The 20,309-nt window shown below is 43.6% G+C and overlaps 2 protein-coding genes across 11 annotated transcripts in view; one reads left to right on the top strand and one right to left on the bottom strand.

The window, feature by feature from the left end:
* Positions 1-4,526: 4,526 nt before the first annotated feature.
* On the bottom strand, positions 4,527-19,518 carry COIL (coilin). Of its 2 annotated transcripts, none has more exons than XM_053295495.1 (7): positions 19,390-19,518; positions 15,294-16,443; positions 14,821-14,907; positions 11,280-11,327; positions 6,090-6,159; positions 5,349-5,437; positions 4,527-4,740 (listed from the first exon to the last, which is right to left on the bottom strand). In XM_053295495.1, the coding sequence occupies exons 1-7, from the start codon at positions 19,407-19,409 to the stop codon at positions 4,651-4,653; spliced, it is 1,554 nt and encodes a 517-aa protein (XP_053151470.1). In that variant the 5' UTR covers positions 19,410-19,518; the 3' UTR covers positions 4,527-4,650. The 2 variants fall into 2 exon arrangements, with proteins under 2 accessions (XP_053151470.1, XP_053151469.1); XM_053295494.1 differs by lacking the exon at positions 19,390-19,518 and adding an exon at positions 18,377-18,662.
* The window catches only part of SCPEP1 (serine carboxypeptidase 1), a 40,940-nt gene continuing 39,192 nt past the window's right edge, over positions 18,562-20,309 (top strand). Inside the window, exon 1 of one of the 9 annotated variants that reach the window (XM_053295502.1) lies at positions 18,562-18,701. Coding sequence is in view for 1 of the 9 variants with exons in the window: in XM_053295501.1 (XP_053151476.1) it covers positions 18,847-18,852 (6 nt within the window). In the remaining 8 variants the exon portion in view is untranslated. Of the gene's footprint in view, positions 18,853-19,359; positions 19,571-20,309 lie in introns of those variants that run through there. The other 8 variants (XM_053295498.1, XM_053295499.1, XM_053295501.1 and 5 more) reach the window with 8 other exon arrangements.

The following is a 20,309-nucleotide window of genomic DNA, read 5'->3' as shown; positions in this document are numbered from 1 at the left end:
GGTTGTAGCAAAAGCAGGAGTTGTGCAGCACCTTGCAAACTGAATATATTGTGGCATAAACCAATATTTGTCCTACAAAATAGTTATTAGTATTTAAAGTGCCAAGAGACTCTTTATTAGTGCTAAAAACATTCCTTTAAAAACAAACCCTCTCTCTGTATCCTAATTACACCCATTTTATTATGATTATTAGGTCTTTTGTGTTTGTGGACCTTAGAAGCCTGAAGTGCAACCCTTATTGACACAGAATTGCTGAGCCTAAGGGAGGAAAATAATTGCAATATTTGCTGAGTATACAGAAAGCTCAGGATAATACATGACCTTTGTGCATTCCAGGACTAACATCAGATTCTGGGCACAATTTCTAATAGGAATGCATGGTAGGAAAAAGTTAAATGCTGCCTCACCAGATGCTATGCTTCTGAATGCATCCACACCTACACAGCTGGGGCCTGGGTTGCCTGTTCGTATAGGCCTTTGGCCCCACCACTAACACAAACCTGGTTCGTGGGGACTAGAGACAGGGCCTTCTCAATTGTGGCCCCTCAGCTTTGGAACAGCCTCCAGAAAGAGCTTCGCTATGTTCCCTGCCTCAGTGTTTGTGCATTTTTTAAAATGCACATCTTCTTAAAGAGGCTTTTACACATTTTATCTGCTGCTTTTATCTGGTAGGTTTTTTAGTTTTCATTTTTAGCTTTTTATTAGGAACTTTTAATTTGAACTTTAAAAATGTGATTTTAAATATGGTTTTAGCTTTGGGTACTCCCAAAATTCTAAAAACAGTGCAGAGGTTTGTTATCAAAATGGCAATAGTATAGATTCCCTCTGGTTTCTAGATCTTGAGCATTATTGTGCCAGCTCACCAAACTGCTTTTGGACATGGCTGAGTGTTAAGAGTTGGCCATGTTACAGGATTAGCCAGGAATTTCCAAAAACTGCTATCATTCTTCAGGTGACTACTGAAAGCAATCCTGGATATTTTAATGGCTTAATATAGTGAAAAAAAATTTTTTTGGGGGGGGGGGATATTGGGAGAAAAGATGCTTCACGAATTGCTTTAGTCAGAGCTGACTGGGTTTGAAAAGAACAGAGATGTGTGAGCCATATGGGCTTTTGAGAAAGCCTTTTGAGAGGAAATTTTTCACTCACGGACACTGTCATTTATGTAACTGTACTGCAAGCGCAGTGCAGGAGTAATGACATCTCATTAGACAAATGTTAAGCCACCTTAAATTTTTGTTAGTAATAATGTAGTAACAGTCTACTTTTCTTGCAGAAATCAAGCTCTTGGGAATACAGATTTCCCCACTTGCTTTTATTATTCAGTTTCTCATTTAAAAATATCACACCTGCTATATTATAAGCCCTGAACATTCTATTACTTATAAAGTCAAAAGTATTCACCCAATTCCTCTGAAATTGTGCACACATAACCTAGCAGAGAAGAGACATCACCCTGCCATATTTGGTGCAAATCCATTGCAAAATTGCTGAGATACAGCAGTTTAAGTTTTTAACTCCTAAAAAGAAGTTTTAAAGTTTTGGCAACCTTTTTTCACCACAGATAATGTATATTTTAAAATGTTTGATGTCTTTTTAGCAATCCCCCAAAATTCAGGTCCATAAAGGACTGGTGCTTTTTACTGCCTTTGTCTTTCAGTTGGACATTAGGCTGGGGAGGGATGCATCCAGGCTGACATTTAACAGGTGCAGTTTCCCTAATCATTTCCTAGAGATGCCCCTGATGAATTTCTGCCTGATGCATCTCTGATCAAGACAAAATGTAGATGCATGAAGCCTCATTTCTAAAGCCATTGTCATATACCAGACTGTACAAAGTATTTACAGCTTATACGGTACGGAAGTTAAGATGGGCACCTTAACTTGCAATTTCCATTCTTTTTAGAGCATGAGTGAAAATATAAAGCAGCTTAACTCTCAACTTAAATCAAAGGTTTTGGGATTACTGAATATATTTCAAATTCCTGCCTTCACTAGATGTCAAAAAGCTTACCCAGCATGCAGAAAAACCAATGGAATTTACCACTAATCAGTTTTTCAGCCCATTTGATGTACATTAATTCTCCATATCTGGCATCTCCCAGACTTTTATCTCAATGATACTTTTTGTTTAGACACTGTGTTACTGTCCCAGCACTAACTATTTTAGCCACTCTAATACAAATACTCTACCCCTTGAGTTACTACTACCTAAGTTGCTTAATTACGTTTAAAGCAACTTTAAACTCTGGCCTCCTCTCAATGTGTAGCTTAAAAGTGGTACAAGAAGCATATTTCAATATATCTAATTATCTTAGGATAATTGTAGACTGTGAACCTGTTTGGGGCAGGGAACCATCTTTTTTATTTTTCTATGCATTATATTCTATTTCATCTTTGTTGTGTTAAATACCATATATTTTATAATGCACCTCATTTAAGATCAAACAGTGCAAATGTGTCAATTACTTGAAAAACAGCTGTCCATTCCAGTTGCTGCCCCAGTGCTTAATACCATCATCTTTAAACAAATCCTCTTGTTTACGCAGCTCCAACAAAGCATTATATAGAGGTTCCATAATCCATCTTTGGCTTGCCTCTTATCAAAACTGTTACTCTACTTGACATTTCTCGAAGACCATCATTCTAGTACACCATCTCATTAATTACATATCTTGCTTGTGAACACTGGAAGAGTGAAGATCTCTGACCAATCTTTTTTTTTTTTTAACTAAGTTCACTGTAAGATAACATTTCCTTGCTAGAATGCTATACAGTAAATGCCTTGTCAGAATTATTAAGAAGTTCAAGAATTAGTATGCAATACTAATTCCAGTGGTGAAATACCTGGGCTAATAATCCTGTGATTTTTAAAATTGTATTTGTATTGTACTGTCTTACATCCATTGTTTCCTTCTCCTTTTATTTATCTTTAAAACTCCCCTGCTAACTTGGCAAAGAGGTACCTTTTTAACATGATGATTCTCTTTATTTAGCAGGGGGAGAGTAACTGGCCCTATCCACCCCCAGCATAGTACCTCCAGTGACTGTTGCTGGTGTCTATCTTTTGTTTCTTTTTAGTTTGTAAGCCCTTTGCGGACAGGGATCCCTTTTATTTATTTATTATTTCTCTGTGTAAATCACTTTGGAAACTTTTGTTGAAAAGCGGTATATAAATATTTGTTGTTGTATTCATGGGAGAGTCTCCAATGAAGTGTAAATGGTTCTTCCAGTTTGCTTCTCCATTTGCTTTAATGGAGCGGGGAGACCACACACACACCCCCTCAAAAAGGAGGCATAAAAAGAGCTGACCCCCTCCACTGAAACAACAGAGCAGCTCTTTGAAAGCAGACGAGCTTCCTGTGTGCATCAGTGTTCCAAATCTCACAGAAGGCCACTGGATCATGGCATAGATCTTCTGATAGAAATGCAACATATTAGGCATCTTTCATTTTCAAATCTTCTGGACTGCATTTACACACTTATTTAGGAATGTTATAAGTTATGTGTTAATACAAAAACAACTTAAAAAAAAAAAAAGGACATGGCACAAGATCTGCAATCTGACTAAATGTTATGGCCCAACATAAAATTGTACAATTTTATGAACTTTCATTAAGTGATTCAAACTAAAGACTTAAATTTATCTATGAAACAAAGTACTGACTGTACTTATAGATAAGAGCTTAAGAGAGAGAGATGGTGAGATTTCAAGAATAGGCTTTTGGTATGCAAGAGTTTGTCCAAAGTAGCCGATGTGCAGTCTAACACTGTGCTGGTGCTAAGAGGAGGGGCAATTTTCACCAATCTCCCCTTCTCTGAAGCCCACTGTGCTTCCTGAAAATATGTCCCTGAGGGTTGCTCAACTCCCAAAGACATATTTTCAGGAGGCACATGGGCTGCAGAGGGGAGATCAGCAAAAATCACCCCTCCCCCATAGTGCCAGCAGTGTTAATCTGCATGTCAGCCAGAGAGTTCAAGGTTACTACATGTTCAAATGAGGCAAATGTGATGTGATGCTTGCATACGTTATTGGTGCAACATGAAGTCGAAGCGCATGGAAGCAGTTTTCAGGAGACAGCTATCCTGAATAAGTTAAAATGTGAACCGGGTCAAAGTTTCACAACCACCAGAAAGAGAAAATATTTCCATCTCACCAAAGGAAAGAGCTGCATAACATCTGTAAAACTCATAGGCACTCAGATGAAAATATGGCCACACAGAATTTAGATCAATCCACGTGTAGCCCTGCAATAGCTACACAGCATTAAAAGAGGATACAGAATTCTGTAACTGGATATGAACTTTTGATAATTTAATAAATTTGTAATAAATTCTACAGGTATGATGCTGCTCCCACTGCAATCAGTGGAAAAAGGACCATGAACTGATCCATTTCAAAATATCTGGATGTAACTATAAGGCAAAAGACCTTTTAGGTTCTTACAGTGTCAGCTAAGCATGGGAAAGTTTGTGTTTTTTAAAGGTATTAAATTGCTTATTAAAACATACATTTTCTCTTAGGCCTCATTTCAATTAAAAATGCTTTATTAAAAAAAGAAACCTCTAACAATAATGTGCATATACTATCTTCAGAACCTAAAGGAAAGCACCTCACAAAAATTTACATCCTACACACAAGTTCACAGCCTAGGGATTTCCATTTCCAATACTTGATTCAGTATTAGGAGGGTCAACTATTAGTCTTGGCTCAATCAGTGCATCCCAGCTTTCAGTTATCTACAAGAAAAAAATAATATATACACACATGTAAGACTCAACATGGACACAACAAAACACATGCATGCAATTCCCTACCCATTAAACCTTTTTGATACTAAAACTAAACGGGGGGGGGGAGGAATCTATCAACACACATATTTGTCCAAGGGGGAAGAAGTCTAATGTACAACAGAAAGGATGGGAAGTGAAGTGATTTTATCCCCCCAATCCCGTCTGTGATATTTTGCAGATTAAGAAAGTAATTTAACTACATACTAAGTAAATATAAAGCTGTACACAATATATGAAACTATGCATATACACCTATAATACTAAAACACAAGTAACTAGATGATGAATTTGTATTCGGTACCAATTATTTTCTTATGGAGATATATAAATATATAAATATAAATATATATACATATATCCATAAGAGATATGGAGAATATATTCTATGGAGATAGTTCAGTCCCACTGCTGGTACAATCCTGCTGCATGGAGTATTCCTAAAGGGCTGAACAGAGACTAATTTCCCTCCTTCCACAGCTTGCGACATGCACAGACTGTGCAGTGATTTGAAAGGCAATCTACAGCACAGAAATTTTTAAAAAGTCTCACCATACCTTTCTATCCTGAGATACTGCATACTCTATTGTTTCAGCTCCATCTGCAGATTGGTAAACCAGATCAAACTTGCCCGGCTCTTTTGCCACTACAATAAAAACCCCAACACAAATATAGTTAAAAAATACAGGTGGACCTCGATATCTGCAGATTCGCGTATCCTCGGTCAGGAAAAAGACACTTGATCTTGGCATACCGGGCGGGGGGGGGGGGACCTTGCATATCCAGAGGTTGGAGGTGGCCGGATATGACAATGGAGGTCATTTCCAGCCACCACTTTCTTCAACAGAACCATGAAATGGCTCCCATCTTTGTTAGGAAATAGAACGTCAATTTTCGGCCGATTTGGGGGCATAGCATGACTTCTGGGGAGCAACAGAGCATAATAAGAAGCTCCCACCCCCGTGAAAATCAGCCAATTTTCGGCCAGCCAGGAACCTAACCCCCACAATCCTATAGCCCCCAATGATTCTATATTCGCGGTTTCCATATCCGCAACTGCAGCCCAGAATGGAACTCCTGCAAATATCAAGGTTCTCCTGAATTGTCCAAAAGGTTTTGGTACTCATGATATCACTTGCAGGTAGAGGATTGAAGCCACGTAGTTAACTTACACCGAAAGCCAGAATGATGTCAAGTTTCATAAGAAAAAGTCAGCTTCACAGGCAATGACATGCTGTTGCTTGCAAGAATAGCAAAATGTGATTGTATTTTCAGTCCTGAAGTTGCAGAATACTTACTCGATGAAAAAGAAAGAATTTCAAGTTCTAGTTGTTTGTTTGTGGGGTTCCAACTGACAATTTTCCCTTCCTCAAAAAAAGAAGAAAAAAAGAATTACAAAATGTTATTGTTTATGTAGCTTAAGAGCAATGTGACAAATTTATCTGCCCAGATCTTTCTGGCAAAACATTTCAATGATCAGTATCATCTATATCTATATATCTCTCTATATATAAAATTCCAGTTCCCAACATTGTCACACTTCAGTGTGGCCAAGAAACAGAAATCCCAAATGTGACTGGTGATGAGGCACTCCCGATTGTCAATAGCAGGACTCATCATAGGCAGAGAAAGGATTAGCTCCCACCTCAATGGTGTCTCTGTGTGCACTTCCTTTACACTCTCCTATAAAAAGTGAATTGCTACCATACATTTATATAAGGGGGAAGCATTTCACTTGGGGATGCTGAATTATTAAAGAACTTTATGTGAAATTGCTGATCTTATAGCAAAAATATGCAACTTGTCCCTAACGTTAGGCTCTGTGCCAGAGGATTGGAAAGTAACCAACATAACACCAATTTTTAAAAAAGGATCCAGGTGGGGATCCAAGAAATTACAGACCAGTTAGCTTAGTGCCTGTTCCAGGTAACAAAAATAATTTAAACATATACAGGTAGACCTTGTTACTAGCAGTTCCAACATCCACAGTTCCACGTATACAACTGACACCCGAACCCAGTACATGTGGTGCATAAAAGGGTTAAAAACCGTGTATCTATGGTTCCTAGTTTTTGGGGTGTAGATCCATTTTGTGCATCTTTTGGGGAGATGGGAATTTTCCCTGTATTTTTCACAGGAAAATGTGAGAACTGCAGCTTTGGGGGGGCATTGTTGGACAGCTGGAGACACACAGCGCATGAAACAGAACTCTCAATTATTTCTACCTTTTCCAACCATTTTTAGCCAATGTTTTTGGCTCCAGGAACCTAACCCCCTAGTTCCCCTTGCCTCAATGTGTTATCCGCAGTTTTGCTATCTCAAAATTCCGTTCCCTCAGCCAAGGGAACGGAACTCCTGCGGATAACAAGGTCCACCTGTAGAAGAACAAGAAGCAGACAGCTTCTGCGAAGTTAAGTCTTGTCTCACTAGCCTTTTATAGTTTTTGAGAGTGTCAACAGGCATGTGGATGGAGGTGATCCAATTGATATTGTACACTTGGACTTTCAAAAAGCTTGTGACACATCCATCGTCAAAGGCTCTTGAGCAAACTTGGCAGTCATGGGACAAGCAGACAGGTCAGTTTATAGATAACAGTATTTTCACATGTATATCCCACGAGATATTCAGTTTTTCGGAACTGGCAAAAGGGAGTGCAGGGATTTAAGTGGGACAGGATATATAATTTTTTTCAACATAAAATTTGCCACTATGGTACTCATTCCCCAGCCCTCCCCTCACCACCACTTATATTCAATATATTACATTCAAGATGGGGAAATCCCTGGTGGCAAAAGCAAAATGGGGTGTGGGGTGGTGGTGCATGGAGAGCCTCCTGTCTCCCCTAGAAAAGCCCAAGCTGCCTTTCCAAGACATCCTCTGGCATCGGGAACAGCAGCAGGTTTCACAGGGAGGGGAAGTGGAGGCGGCTCCATGGCTTATACCCTGCGAGTTTTACACAGGTGCAGTGTATACCCGTGCCCCCCACCCCAGAAGTGATTGTTTTGTTTTTTACAGGGAATACTTGGTGTGGGTTATACTTGCGTGCGGGGTATATGAGTGGAAATACAGCAGTAACTGGTTAGAGGGTAGGAATGAATAGACAATTTTCATCATAGACAAAGTGAGCCTACCCCCCAAACTGTATTGGGAGCAGTGCTTTTTAATCTGTTTATAAATGATTTAGAAATTGGGGTAAGCAGTGAGGTGTCTAAACCAGCAGATGATACCAAACTATTCAGGGTGGTGAAATTCAAAATGGATTGTGAGGCGCTCCAATAGGATCTCTCCAAACTGGGCAACAAAATGGCAAATGCAGTTTAATGTAAGTAAGTGATATAAATGAAGCCTATTGGGGCAATTTTTTTTAATCAAGTTCACACGTACTGTGCACTGACAGGGTCTGAGCTGTCACTGATTAACCAGGAAAGGGACCTTGGGATTGTGGTAGAAAACTCAATGAAAATGTCAACAAAATGTGTGCCAAAAAAGCAAATACTATGTTAGAGGTCATTAGGAAACAGATGGAAAATAAAACTGCTAATATCATAATGCCTTTATACAAATCTATAGTGTAGCCACATTTGAAATACTGTGTACAATTCTGCTTGCTGCATCCCAAACATATTATACAACTGGAAAAGGTGCAGGAGAGGGCTAAAGCACCTTTATTACAAGCAAAAGCAACAACTGGGGCTCTTTAGTTTAGAAAAAAAGGCGACAAGAGGAAGACACAAGAGACATCTAGGTGGACAGAGTGGAGAGAGAGAAATTTCTCTCTCAAACAACACTAGAACCAGGAGTCATCAATAAACTGACTGGCAGAAGATTTAGGATAGACAAAAGGAAGAACTACTTCACATAATGCACAATTGGGTCTATGGAATTAGTTGCCACATGATATCATGATGGCCACCAGCATGAGTGGCTTTAAAAGGGGATTAGACAAATCATCAATGGCTACTGGTCCTGATAGCTATAAGCTACCTCCAGGTTTACAGGCAGGATGTCTCTGAATACCAGCTGCAGGGGAGCAACAGCAGAAGAGGGGGCATGCCTTTATCTCCTACTTGTGAAGTTCCCGGAAGCATCTGGTAGGCCACTCCGGGAAACAGAATGCTGGACTAGAGAGGCCATAAGCTTGATTCAGCAACCCTCTTCTTGTGTTCTTACTGCTGTGGTGATGGTGAAGGGCAAAACTTTCCATCTGCTCCTGGCACTGGGTCCCTGGATTCACAGACAGGGACCCCCGCAGGTAGTGCAGCATGTCTCTGTGCACAGAGCACACAAGGATACACTGCGCCGTTCAGGATTCCATGTAAAATACAATCTCATCTGCAATATTTTCCTTAGCCACCTATACTGAAATAAAACCCAGTGTATAGGTTCCACTACAATACAGAATACTGAAGAACTGGAACCCAGGATGAGGGTCGGCAGAAAGAAGCAGGCTTAGTTCTCAATGGTTTCTATTCTGAAAATGAACTTCTGTGAAGAAATTGGGGTCATTTATTTAGCTTCACCCCCATAAACACTGAACACGTCTTTATCTTTCCCCACATAAGTACACTTACTCCTATGAGGAAACAACAACAACATAGCAGCCAAGAGCACCAGTAGAGTAGAATCTGAGTTGCTGGAAGCCAGCAACTTAAGAAGAATCTTGTAGCAGAAAGCCCCAAAGGGCCCCCTTGGCCTCAATGAACAATATCTCCCCACCTTCCTGTAATAAGGATGGACATTTTGCTACTTAAATAAAATTATATTTGTTGCATTCAGCCAGATTTGTTGCCTAATTTGCTCTATGTCAAGGCTTCACATCAGTAACCTCATAGAGAAAACATGCTTAGCAGATATCATAGCTACTGACGGTTTTAGATAGCGAGCCCCTTTGGGGCAGGGAACACTATTTTCAAACAATTTGTTTTGCCATATAAACCACTTTATGAACTTTTTGTTGAAAAGCAGTATATTCATAACAACAACAATAACAACAATACTAACGAGTGGGCCCGGGCACAGAGCATCTGCACCTCTAGTTCGGCCCAGCTGTCTCCCTCCCCCCCCCCGCTTCTCCCCCTCCCATACACACACACTTTCTGGCTTCCTCCGGCTCCCGCCACCTCCTCCTGGTGGCCAGGCCAGGGCCCGCTGCCACCTCACCCTGGCAGCCGGGCAGGCCAGGCTGTCCCGCGTCCTCCTCTCAGAGGCTAGGCCAGGCCGGCCCCCCGCCTCCTCCTCTGGGCGGCTGGGCCAGGGCCTGCCGCCGACTCTTCACCCGGGCGGGCCAGGGCCAGGGCATCCCACCACCGTCTCCTCCTCTGGACCACTGGTGGCTGGGCCAGGGCCTCCGGCTGCCCTGCCACCAGCTCGTCCCACCGGCCGGCCACCTCTTCAGGCCGGTGTGGCTTCAACCGCCCGCCTCCTCAGGCCAGTGCGGCTTCACCCGCCGGCCACCCGCCTCCTCAGGCACCAAACTCCCTGCCGCTCTGGATCTCTCGTGTGCTCTCACGAGGTGGCCACGCATCCAGAACAGACCATCTTGGAGAAATAATTATATAGATAATAGCTTCTGCTTGCATAATGGGGAAGGCTTTAAATAATAAGATGAAGAAGGGAAAATTGATAGCTTGCACATAGATAAAACTATTTGAGAGTTCTAGTGTAGTTAATGGTGTCATGTTTGCAGAGAAGTAAAAGGCAATAAGCTACTATCAAATTCACATCTGCTATAAAACTGCTCAAGGTATTAGCAGCTCTTATTAAGTATCGGTTCCACCATCAAGCCAAGAGAGGAACCTTGTGACCTGCAAGATCATGTTGCGTGTTGAAGTCAATTCTTTCTCTAACAGACCAGCTCAGTCTTCCACACTACCTCAAATGGCCATACAAGATCTCACCACCACCATATTATAGAACGGAGTGGGTTGAGGCTGAGACATCATAGCTTGCCCAGTAAGTCCATAGGAGAATAAGATTTGCCCAGTGAGCTGTGAATGGAGAATATCCTGGCTCAAGTCTCATACTCTTAGTCACCACACCATATTCATTCTTAGAAGTAGGGATGAGCCTGAATGGGCTCAGGCAGCCGGGGGTGGGGCACAGTTCCCTTAAAAAGCGGGTAAGCAGGTCCTTACCTGCTCCACCTCTTTTCTGGATGTGGCGCTTGCTGTACAAAATGCCCTGCAGCATGTGTGCAGCATCGGTACGCACATGGCCGCCGCACGTGCACAGCAGCCATGTGTGTGCCAACACTGTGCGCAGGCTGCAGAGAGCAGCACCACAGCCGCATGCAGCCTTTTGGAAAGCAAGCACCATACTCAGAAAAGTGGTAGAGTTCGGCTGCAGGTGCCTGAGCCAGTTCGGCGCTTCCCTAAGGAGGCGCTGAATCGGTTCATGCACATCCCTACTTAGAAGAAGCACTGAGAATTCAGAATATGAATGTATAATCAATAAGAATATCAGAAAACAGTAAGTATCAATAGCAATACCTTGTAATCAGATACTTCAGGAGTGTAATTTTCAGTTAATTCCAGAAGCTGTTAAAATAAAATGTAAAACATCAGGCATGCATATGGCTTCAGTGGATTATGCTATCCAATAAAGACCTGACCTCCACTCTCTTCCACAAAATTGTAATTTATTCAGGTGAGTAACCAAAGATCCGGGCAGTCAGTTCTAGGAGCCTAGCATGTTCCATCTGCTTTCTATAGTATTTAGTTAACCACTTTGATTTTAAATCTTGCGCTATCTGAAGGGTTCATGGCTAATAACAGCATTAAGAATTAATCCATCCATAAGGGACACATAACTGAAACAGAACATATACTTTAAACAGACCCAGAGAACAAGTAACGTAGAAATACAAATATTAAAAGGGATTACACAAAGACCAATTAATTCTTCTGTGGAAAGGAAGGAGCAGTAGAGCCAGCTGTTGACAGGAGAGCAGTCATGGCTCAGCTTTGCACATAATAAATGTTGAATAATAATAATGGTGGCATCCCAGCTGCAGAGGGTCTTGGATGATACGGATTATCTGGACCCTTTTCAATCTGGCTTCCGCCCCAGATATGGGACTGAAACTGCCTTGGTCGCTCTAGTGGATGACCTTTGCTGGGAGCTAGACTGGGGGAGTGCATCCCTGTTGGTTCTGCTGGACCTCTCAGCGGCGTTCGATACCATCGACCATGGTATCCTTCTGGGCCGCCTCTCGAGTATGGGAATCGGAGGCACTGCATTGCAGTGGTTCCGGTCCTTTCTCGAGGGGAGGGTCCAGAAGGTGGTGCTGGGGGACTACTGCTCGGCTCCATGGCCATTGGCCTGTGGGGTCCTGCAGGCTTCGGTCTTGTCCCCCATGCTGTTTAAGATCTACATGAAGCCGCTGGGAGAGGTCATCCGGGGACTTGGACTGAGTTGTCAGCAATATGCGGATGACACTCAGCTCTATCTCTCCTTGTCATCTGATCCTAGGGAGGTGGTGGATGTCCTGAATCGGGGGCTGGAGGCTAGGGGTGTGCATGGTCCGGAGTCCCCCCCAGTCCGGCAGGGGGGGACTGTGACTTTAAGCGGGGGGGGTAGTACTTCCCCCCCCCCGCCGCTCTTTCCCCTCCAGTGCTGGTCCGTTGAAAAATCTTCTTGGGGCAGCAGAGTTCCTCCCTGCCGCCCCTGCCCCCATCGTTGTTAGTTAAGGCTTAAAAGAGACGAGCGCTAGTGGCGTGCATGCACCCTGCGCGGCGTGCGTGCTCATCTCTGACGCGCACGCCGCATACGTCACTGTGACGTATGTGGCACGCGTGCGGCAGCGTCAGAGACGAGCGCGCACGCCGCACAGGGCGCATGCGCGCCACTAGCGCTCGTCTCTTTTAAGCCTTAACTAACAGCGACGGGGGCAGGGGCGGCAGGGAGGAACTCTGCCGCCCCAAGAAGATTTTTCAACGGACCAGCACTGCAGGGGAAAGAGTGGCGGGGGTAAGTACTACCACCACCACCCCGCTTAAAGTCGCAGTCCCCCGCCCATCCGGACCGCCGGTCCGGTCCGGCGGTCTTTCCCATGGGGCCGGACCAAAACCATGCACACCACTAATGGAGGCCGTGATGGGTTGGATGTGGGTTAATAAACTGAAATTGAATCCAGACAAGACGGAGGTAATGTTGGTCGGTAGGAGAGACAATCGGGATGAGGAGATTTTACGGGTTCTGGATGGGGTTGCACTCCCCTTGAAAGAGCAAGTATGCAGCTTGGGGTATTACTGGACCCGGCTCTGCTTTTGGAAGCTCAGGTAGAGGCGGTGGCCAGGGGTGCCTTTGCACAGCTTTGGCTAGTGCGCCATCTGCGTCCCTTTCTCGAGAAGATAGATCTGGCTACAGTTATGCATGCCTTAGTCATGTCACGGCTAGATTACTGTAATGTGCTCTACGTGGGACTGCCCTTGAAGAATATCCAAAAACTGCAGCGAGTGCAAAATGCGGCAGCTAGGGTTTTATCTGGGGCTGCCCGGTGGGAGCACATCACACCCATTTTGAAAGAGCTGCACTGGCTACCAGTTTGTTTCTGGGTCCAATTCAAGGTGCTGGTTTTGGCCTTTAAAGCCCTTAACGGTTTGGGCCCGGGATACCTGAGGGACTGCCTGCTCCCAAAGGTTGCTGCCCGCTTGATGAAGTCATCTGAGGGGTCTCTGCTCCGGGTGCTGACAATGAGGGAGGCTCAGTCGTTGTGCACGCAAGACAGGGCCTTCTCTGTTGCTGCCCCCAGACTCTGGAATGCTCTCCCAGTGGCTATTCGCTCCTCGGTCTCCATCACAGCTTTTAGAAAGAGTGTAAATTCTTGGCTTTTTGCCCAGGCTTTTGATTGTCTCTGCTGCTGCTCTTTGTACTCTGTATTGCTTTTATGCTTTTGTTTTAAATTTTTAATCAGATTTGTTTTATATTTTTAGCTTAATATTTTAATTGTGTCTTTATTTACAGTCTTGTTCTTAAATTCTGCTGTAAACCACCTTGGGATTGTTTTAATAAAAGGCGGTATATAAATTTATCAATCAATCAATCAATCAATCAAAGGGTCTCAGGTTCAATCTCCAGCATCTTGTGCTCAGGTATCTGAGGTCATGGTAGACAGAATTGGCTAGGTGGTCCAATAATTTGACTCAACATGATTCTGCCTAATCCTCAAGTGCGGTTGGCTTTCACTTAGGTTATGTTTGTATGCACACAAAGATAGCATCTCATCCTGCGCACATTGGCATGTGCACGTTGTACGCACGGACAAGTGCGACGTGCACGGGCTACTTCTGGTCATTTCCAATCCGAGGAGAGGATGGGGGCGGCAGGGAGGTATGCTGCTGCCCTGCCGGACCAGTTTTACAGAGAGCGGGGAGGTGGTAAGTGCACTCTCCCCCACCCTTAAAATTAGCCCCCCACGCGCGCGCCTTTGAACCAGCCCCCGCCAATTCCGTGCATATCCGTACCATTCAAGCAATTTTAAAACTGATCTTGGACCCACTAAAGAAACAACACTGAAATCACCGGCTTCCTCAGCAGTGACTGCTGCTCTCTATTTGTCCTTGCTTTTAGAAATGCAATTTGTTTCTTTGTAGTAAATCAATATATTGCTAAGATTAGTTTCCAGTTTAATGTGCATACTTTAAATAATTTGCCTGAATACTGTATTTGTCCATCTTCTGGGACTGCCTTCCAGTCTTTGTCTATTATTATGCTTTGTGCTCAGTGTACTAAACCCCTTTTTTCAACGAGGTAAAGGGAAACCAAGAGCCAACTCAATCTACTCAAGTAAGCATGCTCTCTTTGAAGAATCATGGCTACCTTGCCCTACAAGCAACACATACACTTTGACTGTGTAATGCTAGAACTCATAACACAATTCATATTCCACCCAACTATACTAATTATACAATCCTCTCCCAATAACTGAACTCCAGCATCAGATTCCTGTCAGTGTTATTAGAATTCCATACTCTGCTATAGTCAAAGATATGAAGTGCGTTACAATATATGTATTTTAAGATTTCATACCTTAAAGGCAATTTTCTCTCCTACTTGGGGAGGGGCAGCTAACAGAGGTAGTGTGCTATAATCCTTCTTCGGCGCCTCCACTGGATTCTATGAAATAGAAGACATTATAATTAAAGATTAACAAACCCAACAAAAAAAAAAGTTAATAAATAACAAAAGACACTAGGGAACTTGCATGTTTGAATGCCTTGCACCTCCGAGTTCCAGATGCTAGGACAAACGGGGAATGGAAAGCCACCATCACACTCTGCTTGGTAGTTTCCAGAGTTCCTGCATAGCTGCTGTTGGAAACGGAACTCTGAATTTATGGGCTATTTTTAAACAGGCAACTTAGGATGCAAGAAATCTAGTCACATCTACAGATAAAAGCTTTGTATTTTAATTTTGTGATGTATGCTTATCTTACAGTGCTCATTCACCAAATATGTCATCCGTGATGGAGACAAAAACAAGCCGTGGTCACCACCACTCACCTGGATAATAACTGAAGTGTTTGTTGCTGCTTCATTTAACTGTTGTTGTTTTTGGTGTTCACCATTGTAATTATAGAATAAGTTGGTACTTTCTCCTCTTCCTCTTCCCCGGCCTCTGAATATGCCACGACAACCACGAACCCTAGGCCCTCTCCAGAAGACATTTTCTCCTCTCCCACGACCCCTTGCAGCATTGGTAAGGCTTGCAGTTTGTCCATAAGTAGCAGCTGGCAGTTTGCCATCATTTCCTCCCAAGGACTGATTGAATGCAGTGTTTGTCTTGGGTTTCTTAATAGTGCAAGTCTCAGAGTCTGAACTATCAGAATCAGAAGAAGAGATTTGAGGTTTGGGCTTTGAAGTCAAGCCTGTCGCAGTTCCTCGGCTATTAGAGAGCAATTTACTTTTCAGGCTACTGATTTTCTGCTCCTCTTCTTCCCCTGAACTAGAATCAGTATCTGAGCTAGAGGACTGGCTCTTGGCCTTGTTACTTTTTGCTTTCCTTGGCGCATTTCCATCTTTAGGTTTCGTAGCAAGCTTACCAGCAGAAGTGAGTTTTACCAGAGAATCCAGTTGTGATTTGTGTGTGTGCTCTGCTGCCACCTTAGTTTTATGTGCGGGTTTTTGCTTTAGATTGGTTACACTGTGGTCACTGTCAGATGACGTAGTGGTGGAGTCACTTGAAGTTCCACTTTTCTTTGTACTGGCCTGTGCTGTTGAGTTTTTCCCCATACTCGGTTGGCTAAGACTCAAAGGAAAAGTCTTGTTGGTCTTTTTTGTTTCAAACGTCCTTGTTTTTTGCCTCTTTTTGGTTCTCTCAACCTCCCGCTCTTTTCCCCGGTCAACTTGTTTTTTAAGCTTTTTGGAATGAGAAGCATTGTCATTACTATCTGCAGTATAGTTTCTTTCAATCACTAATTTTTCCCTTTTCTTATGTTTCTTAGGATTCTGAACGTTTGCAACATCCTCTTCTTGACTTGAAAGGTGCTCAACATTCCCTTTACTCTTTTTTCTCTTTCTGTGCTCTTCTGCTGCACTGTCAGATTCCTCTGCCTCCAACTTCTGCCTGTGTCGTTTTCTCTCTTTCTTTGATAGGTGACCATTAGCAGTTTTCTCATAATTGTCTTCTCCAATAACTTCTTCCAACCTGACTCTGCCAAGACAATAAAGGCATATAATGGTTTACACATTATCATTTTATAAATTATCATTCACTCAAACCTGGCTTCTTGCAAGTCCTTGCATTTCAAAGAACCAGGAGTCGGTATACTGCAGGTGACTAACAGCCTAATTGTATGTATGTATGTATGTTTAGAAGTCAGTCAGTCCCACTGTGTTCAGTGTGGCTTAGCTTATTCCCAACTCTGCTTGGGAAGCTTACCTTTACGTTCTCTCAACCCAGCTTCTGTAGCTAGGTCTCTACAAGTAGCTTCATGCACTGACATTAGAAGATGGATAATAAGCACCTGGAGTGGAATCACACCTGACCTCCACAATTTGAAAATCTGAATAAATCTGGCACACGTGCATACAGATCCTAACAGGCCTGCTCAACTTAGGCCCCTCAGCTGTTTTTGAACTACAACTCCCATAATCCCCAGCCACAGTGGCCAATAGCCAGGGATTATGGGAGTTGTAGGCCAAGATCTGCAGGAGGACCAAAGCTGAGCAGCCCTGGTGTAGGTTCTCCACGGCAACTGGGGGGAAAACAACATAACTGATCATAACATAACAACATAACTAGATCATAGGCAGTTACTGTTCAGACCCTTGGATGAATGTGTGAAACTCTGTGAAGGTCAGAAGGGGTACGGCCGTGATCCCAACTACAGCCTGAAAAGGAGTAGTGTTTATCCTCATGTTGTAGCAACTCTGCTCACTTATATCTTCTGTTAATACAAATACGACAAATATTTATATACTACTTTCGCCAAAAGTTCTCAAAGGAGTTTACAAAGATATAAATAAATAAATAAAATGGCTCCCTGTCCCCAAAGGGCTCACATAAGTTAAGCAACAGCCACTGGAGGTATGCTGTGCTGGGGATGGATAGGGCCAGTTGCTCTCCCCCTGCTAAATAAAGAGAATCACCATTTTAAAAAGGTGCCTCTTTGCTCAATCAGCAGTGGTACCATTAAAGTGAGGGATGCTTCATGGCAGTTTAATGGCAGTCGCTTCATGAGTATCACACCCATCCTGCGTCAGCTTCATTGGCTACCAATCCGCTTCTGGGCTAGATTCAAGGTGCTGCTGGTATTGACCTTTAAAGCCCTACATGGCTTGGGGCCAGGGCACCTGTTGGACCACATTTAACCATATTAATCTGCCAGGGCCCACCGCTCATCATCTCAGGCCCTGCTCATGACCCCGCCACTAACAGAGATCCGGTTGGCAGGGACTAGAGACAGGGCCTTTTCGGTTGTGGCCTCTCAGCTTTGGAACGCCCTCCCTGAAGAGCTTCGCCATGCTCCCTCCCTCAGTGTTTTTAAAAATCATCTTAAAACACACCTTTTACAGGAGGATTTTTAATGCTCCATTGTTATTTTGTTTTATCTGGTAGGTTCTTTAGCTTCTTTAGTTTTTTATAATTTTCAGTTTTAATTTGAACCTAATAATTGTGGTTTTTAATCTGACTTTTTAAAAAATTAGCTAATTTTATTACTTTTATTGTATCTGTGTCTAATTGTTGTGAGCCGTTCAGAGCAGTAGTGCACTGGAGAGGCGAATAATAATAATAAAATAACAAGAGAGCCAGCATGGTGTAGTGGTTAGAGTGCTGGACTAGGACCGGGGAGACCCGAGTTCAAATCCCCATTCAGCCATGAAACTAGCTGGGTGACTCTGGGCCAGTCACTTCTCTCTCAGCCTAGCCTACTTCACAGGGTTGTTGTGAAAGACAAACTCAAGTATGTAGTACACCACTCTGGGCTCCTTGGAGGAAGAGTGGGATATAAATGTAAAATAATAACAACAATAAAAATAACAGCAGCAGCAGATCAGGCCACTTCTCCCTGGTCAGTTGGCAACCCTGCCTGCCCCCTCCCGTGCCCAAGGTCTTCGCTGCCCCCGCCCCGCAGAGCCCCCACCGGAGGGAGTCGTTGTCCCGCACGAGGCGGGCGCTTTCGGTGGGCGGCAGGAGCGCCCCCTCGAGGAAGAGACTGAGTTTGGCGCGGCGGCTGAAGCCAAACTTATCCCGGATGAGGCTGATCAGGTCGGTGACCAGGCGCACTTGGCTGGGCTCCAGGAGCAGCCAGCACAACCCGCAGGCCGGACTTCCCGGGGGTGGATAGTCGAAAAGCAGCCGCAACCTCACGGGGCCCTCGGTGGCCGCCGCCATCTCGGAAGTGAACATCAACAGCTACGGCGCGTCACACGGGACGAAAGAGGAGAAAGAGCGAGAGCGATAGAGAGGTAAATGGGGATCGGCCTTTCGCCCTGCTATCGCCCCCTGTTGGACATTGCGCCTCATCACTCTGGCGAAAAACCGCTGTAACGCAAGGCGGAATAAGACAATGGTGAATTGAATCAGGCAGCGACGAACGATAGCATCGATACGATGCCAGTAATTGCTTTTTGCACAATAGACTGTTTTAAATATTTCCCTAAGGACCGAAACCTAGGTCTAGATTTGTTTTCGCTCTCTGCATGACTGTTTCCACAATATGAGGGTGTGCATATTATTGCTGAAGTTGCCATCTCTTTTGTGCTTTTAGGAGCCGCGTGGTAGGCAGACATTCAACAGGGCTAGCTTTGCTCTGCATCGAAAGGGATGGAAACCTCACCTAGTTTATTTCTGCCCTTTATGCAATTGTTAAAGGAACATGAGATTTGCCACAAAAAAGATGGCAGGATACAACCCTATAGGCTATCTGGAAGGAAGTAGCTAGTATTTGCATATATTTATTCCACATTTAGTATATTGCTCATTGACCAATGAGGAAACACAGACAAATCTCTAGCCAGAGATAAAAAATATTGTTTGCAGCCATGCAGAAGGTAATTGAAGACAACAAGGTATGAAAATGACTCGGAAGCCAGCTGGCTCAAAATGCCGCAGCCTGCCTGCTTATCGGCAGCAGAAAATATGATTATGTTTCACCTTTGTTGAGGTTGCTCCATTGGCTGCCAGTTCGCTTCCGGGTCCAGTTCAAAGTGCTGGTTATCACCTATAAAACCCTTCAGAGTTTGGCTCCTGTGCACCTTCAGGACTGCTTCCCCAACTTGGACCCACCCTGTGAGGTGGGATCAGGTGGGTCTTCTCAGTTCTGGATTCAGGGGAGGTACGTGGGGCCCAGGCTCGTGGGAGGGTCTTTTCTGTTGCAGCCCCCTCCTTTTAAAAAAAAACCAAAGCCTTGACTCCTGAGATTCATAATGCCCCCTCCCTTCTGTCCTTCTGAAAACGTATCTGTTTTGCCAGGCTTTTAGTATGTGTGTTTGGGTTTGTTTGTTTTTTTGTCTTCACTGTTATTTTAATTTATGTAAACTGCCTCAAGTCTAAAGAAGTCAGGTAGTCAGTAAATTTGCTAAATAAATAAATAAATTCTACCACCTCTTCAAGATCATTGGTTTAAAATGCCAGGTAGCTCACAGTCTCAGGAGTTAGCCACAGAATTGTATGGATTAAGAGTTTCATGTGTCTGCCTACATATGTTGTCTTTATATTATATTATATTGTGTTGTGTTGTGTTAGAGCCAGTGTGGTGTAGTGGTTAGAGTGCTGGACTAGGACCAGGGAGACCTGAGTTCAAATCCCCATTCAGCCATGAAACTAGCTGGGTGACTCTGGGCCAGTCACGCATCTCTCAGCCTAACCTACTTCACAGGGTTGTTGTGAAAGAGAAACTCAAGTATGTAGTACTCTGCTCTGGGCTCCTTGGAGGAAGAGCGGAATATAAATGTAAAATAATAATAATATTATTATATTTGTGCTGCTCTGAGACAGTAGTAGTTATTTAAAATACTCTCTAAGTGTAAGCTTTCAAGCAACACAGGAGTCTTCATCAGATTTAGCTAGGGTTG

Source organism: Hemicordylus capensis, chromosome 2, assembly GCF_027244095.1.
Source record: "Hemicordylus capensis ecotype Gifberg chromosome 2, rHemCap1.1.pri, whole genome shotgun sequence".
Classification (NCBI taxonomy): Eukaryota; Metazoa; Chordata; class Lepidosauria; order Squamata; family Cordylidae; genus Hemicordylus; species Hemicordylus capensis.
This window is presented reverse-complemented; position numbering and strand designations above follow the sequence as displayed.

Coding starts and splice junctions, on each gene's coding strand:
- COIL (XM_053295494.1), bottom strand. CDS start 18,642: ATGTTCACTTCCGAGATGGCGGCGGCCACCGAGGGCCCCGTGAGGTTG. Junction 16,444..18,376: donor CGGGACAACGACTCCCTCCG/GTGGGGGCTCTG, acceptor TTGTCTTGGCAG/AGTCAGGTTGGAAGAAGTTA. Junction 11,328..14,820: donor GAGAGAAAATTGCCTTTAAG/GTATGAAATCTT, acceptor TTATTTTAACAG/CTTCTGGAATTAACTGAAAA.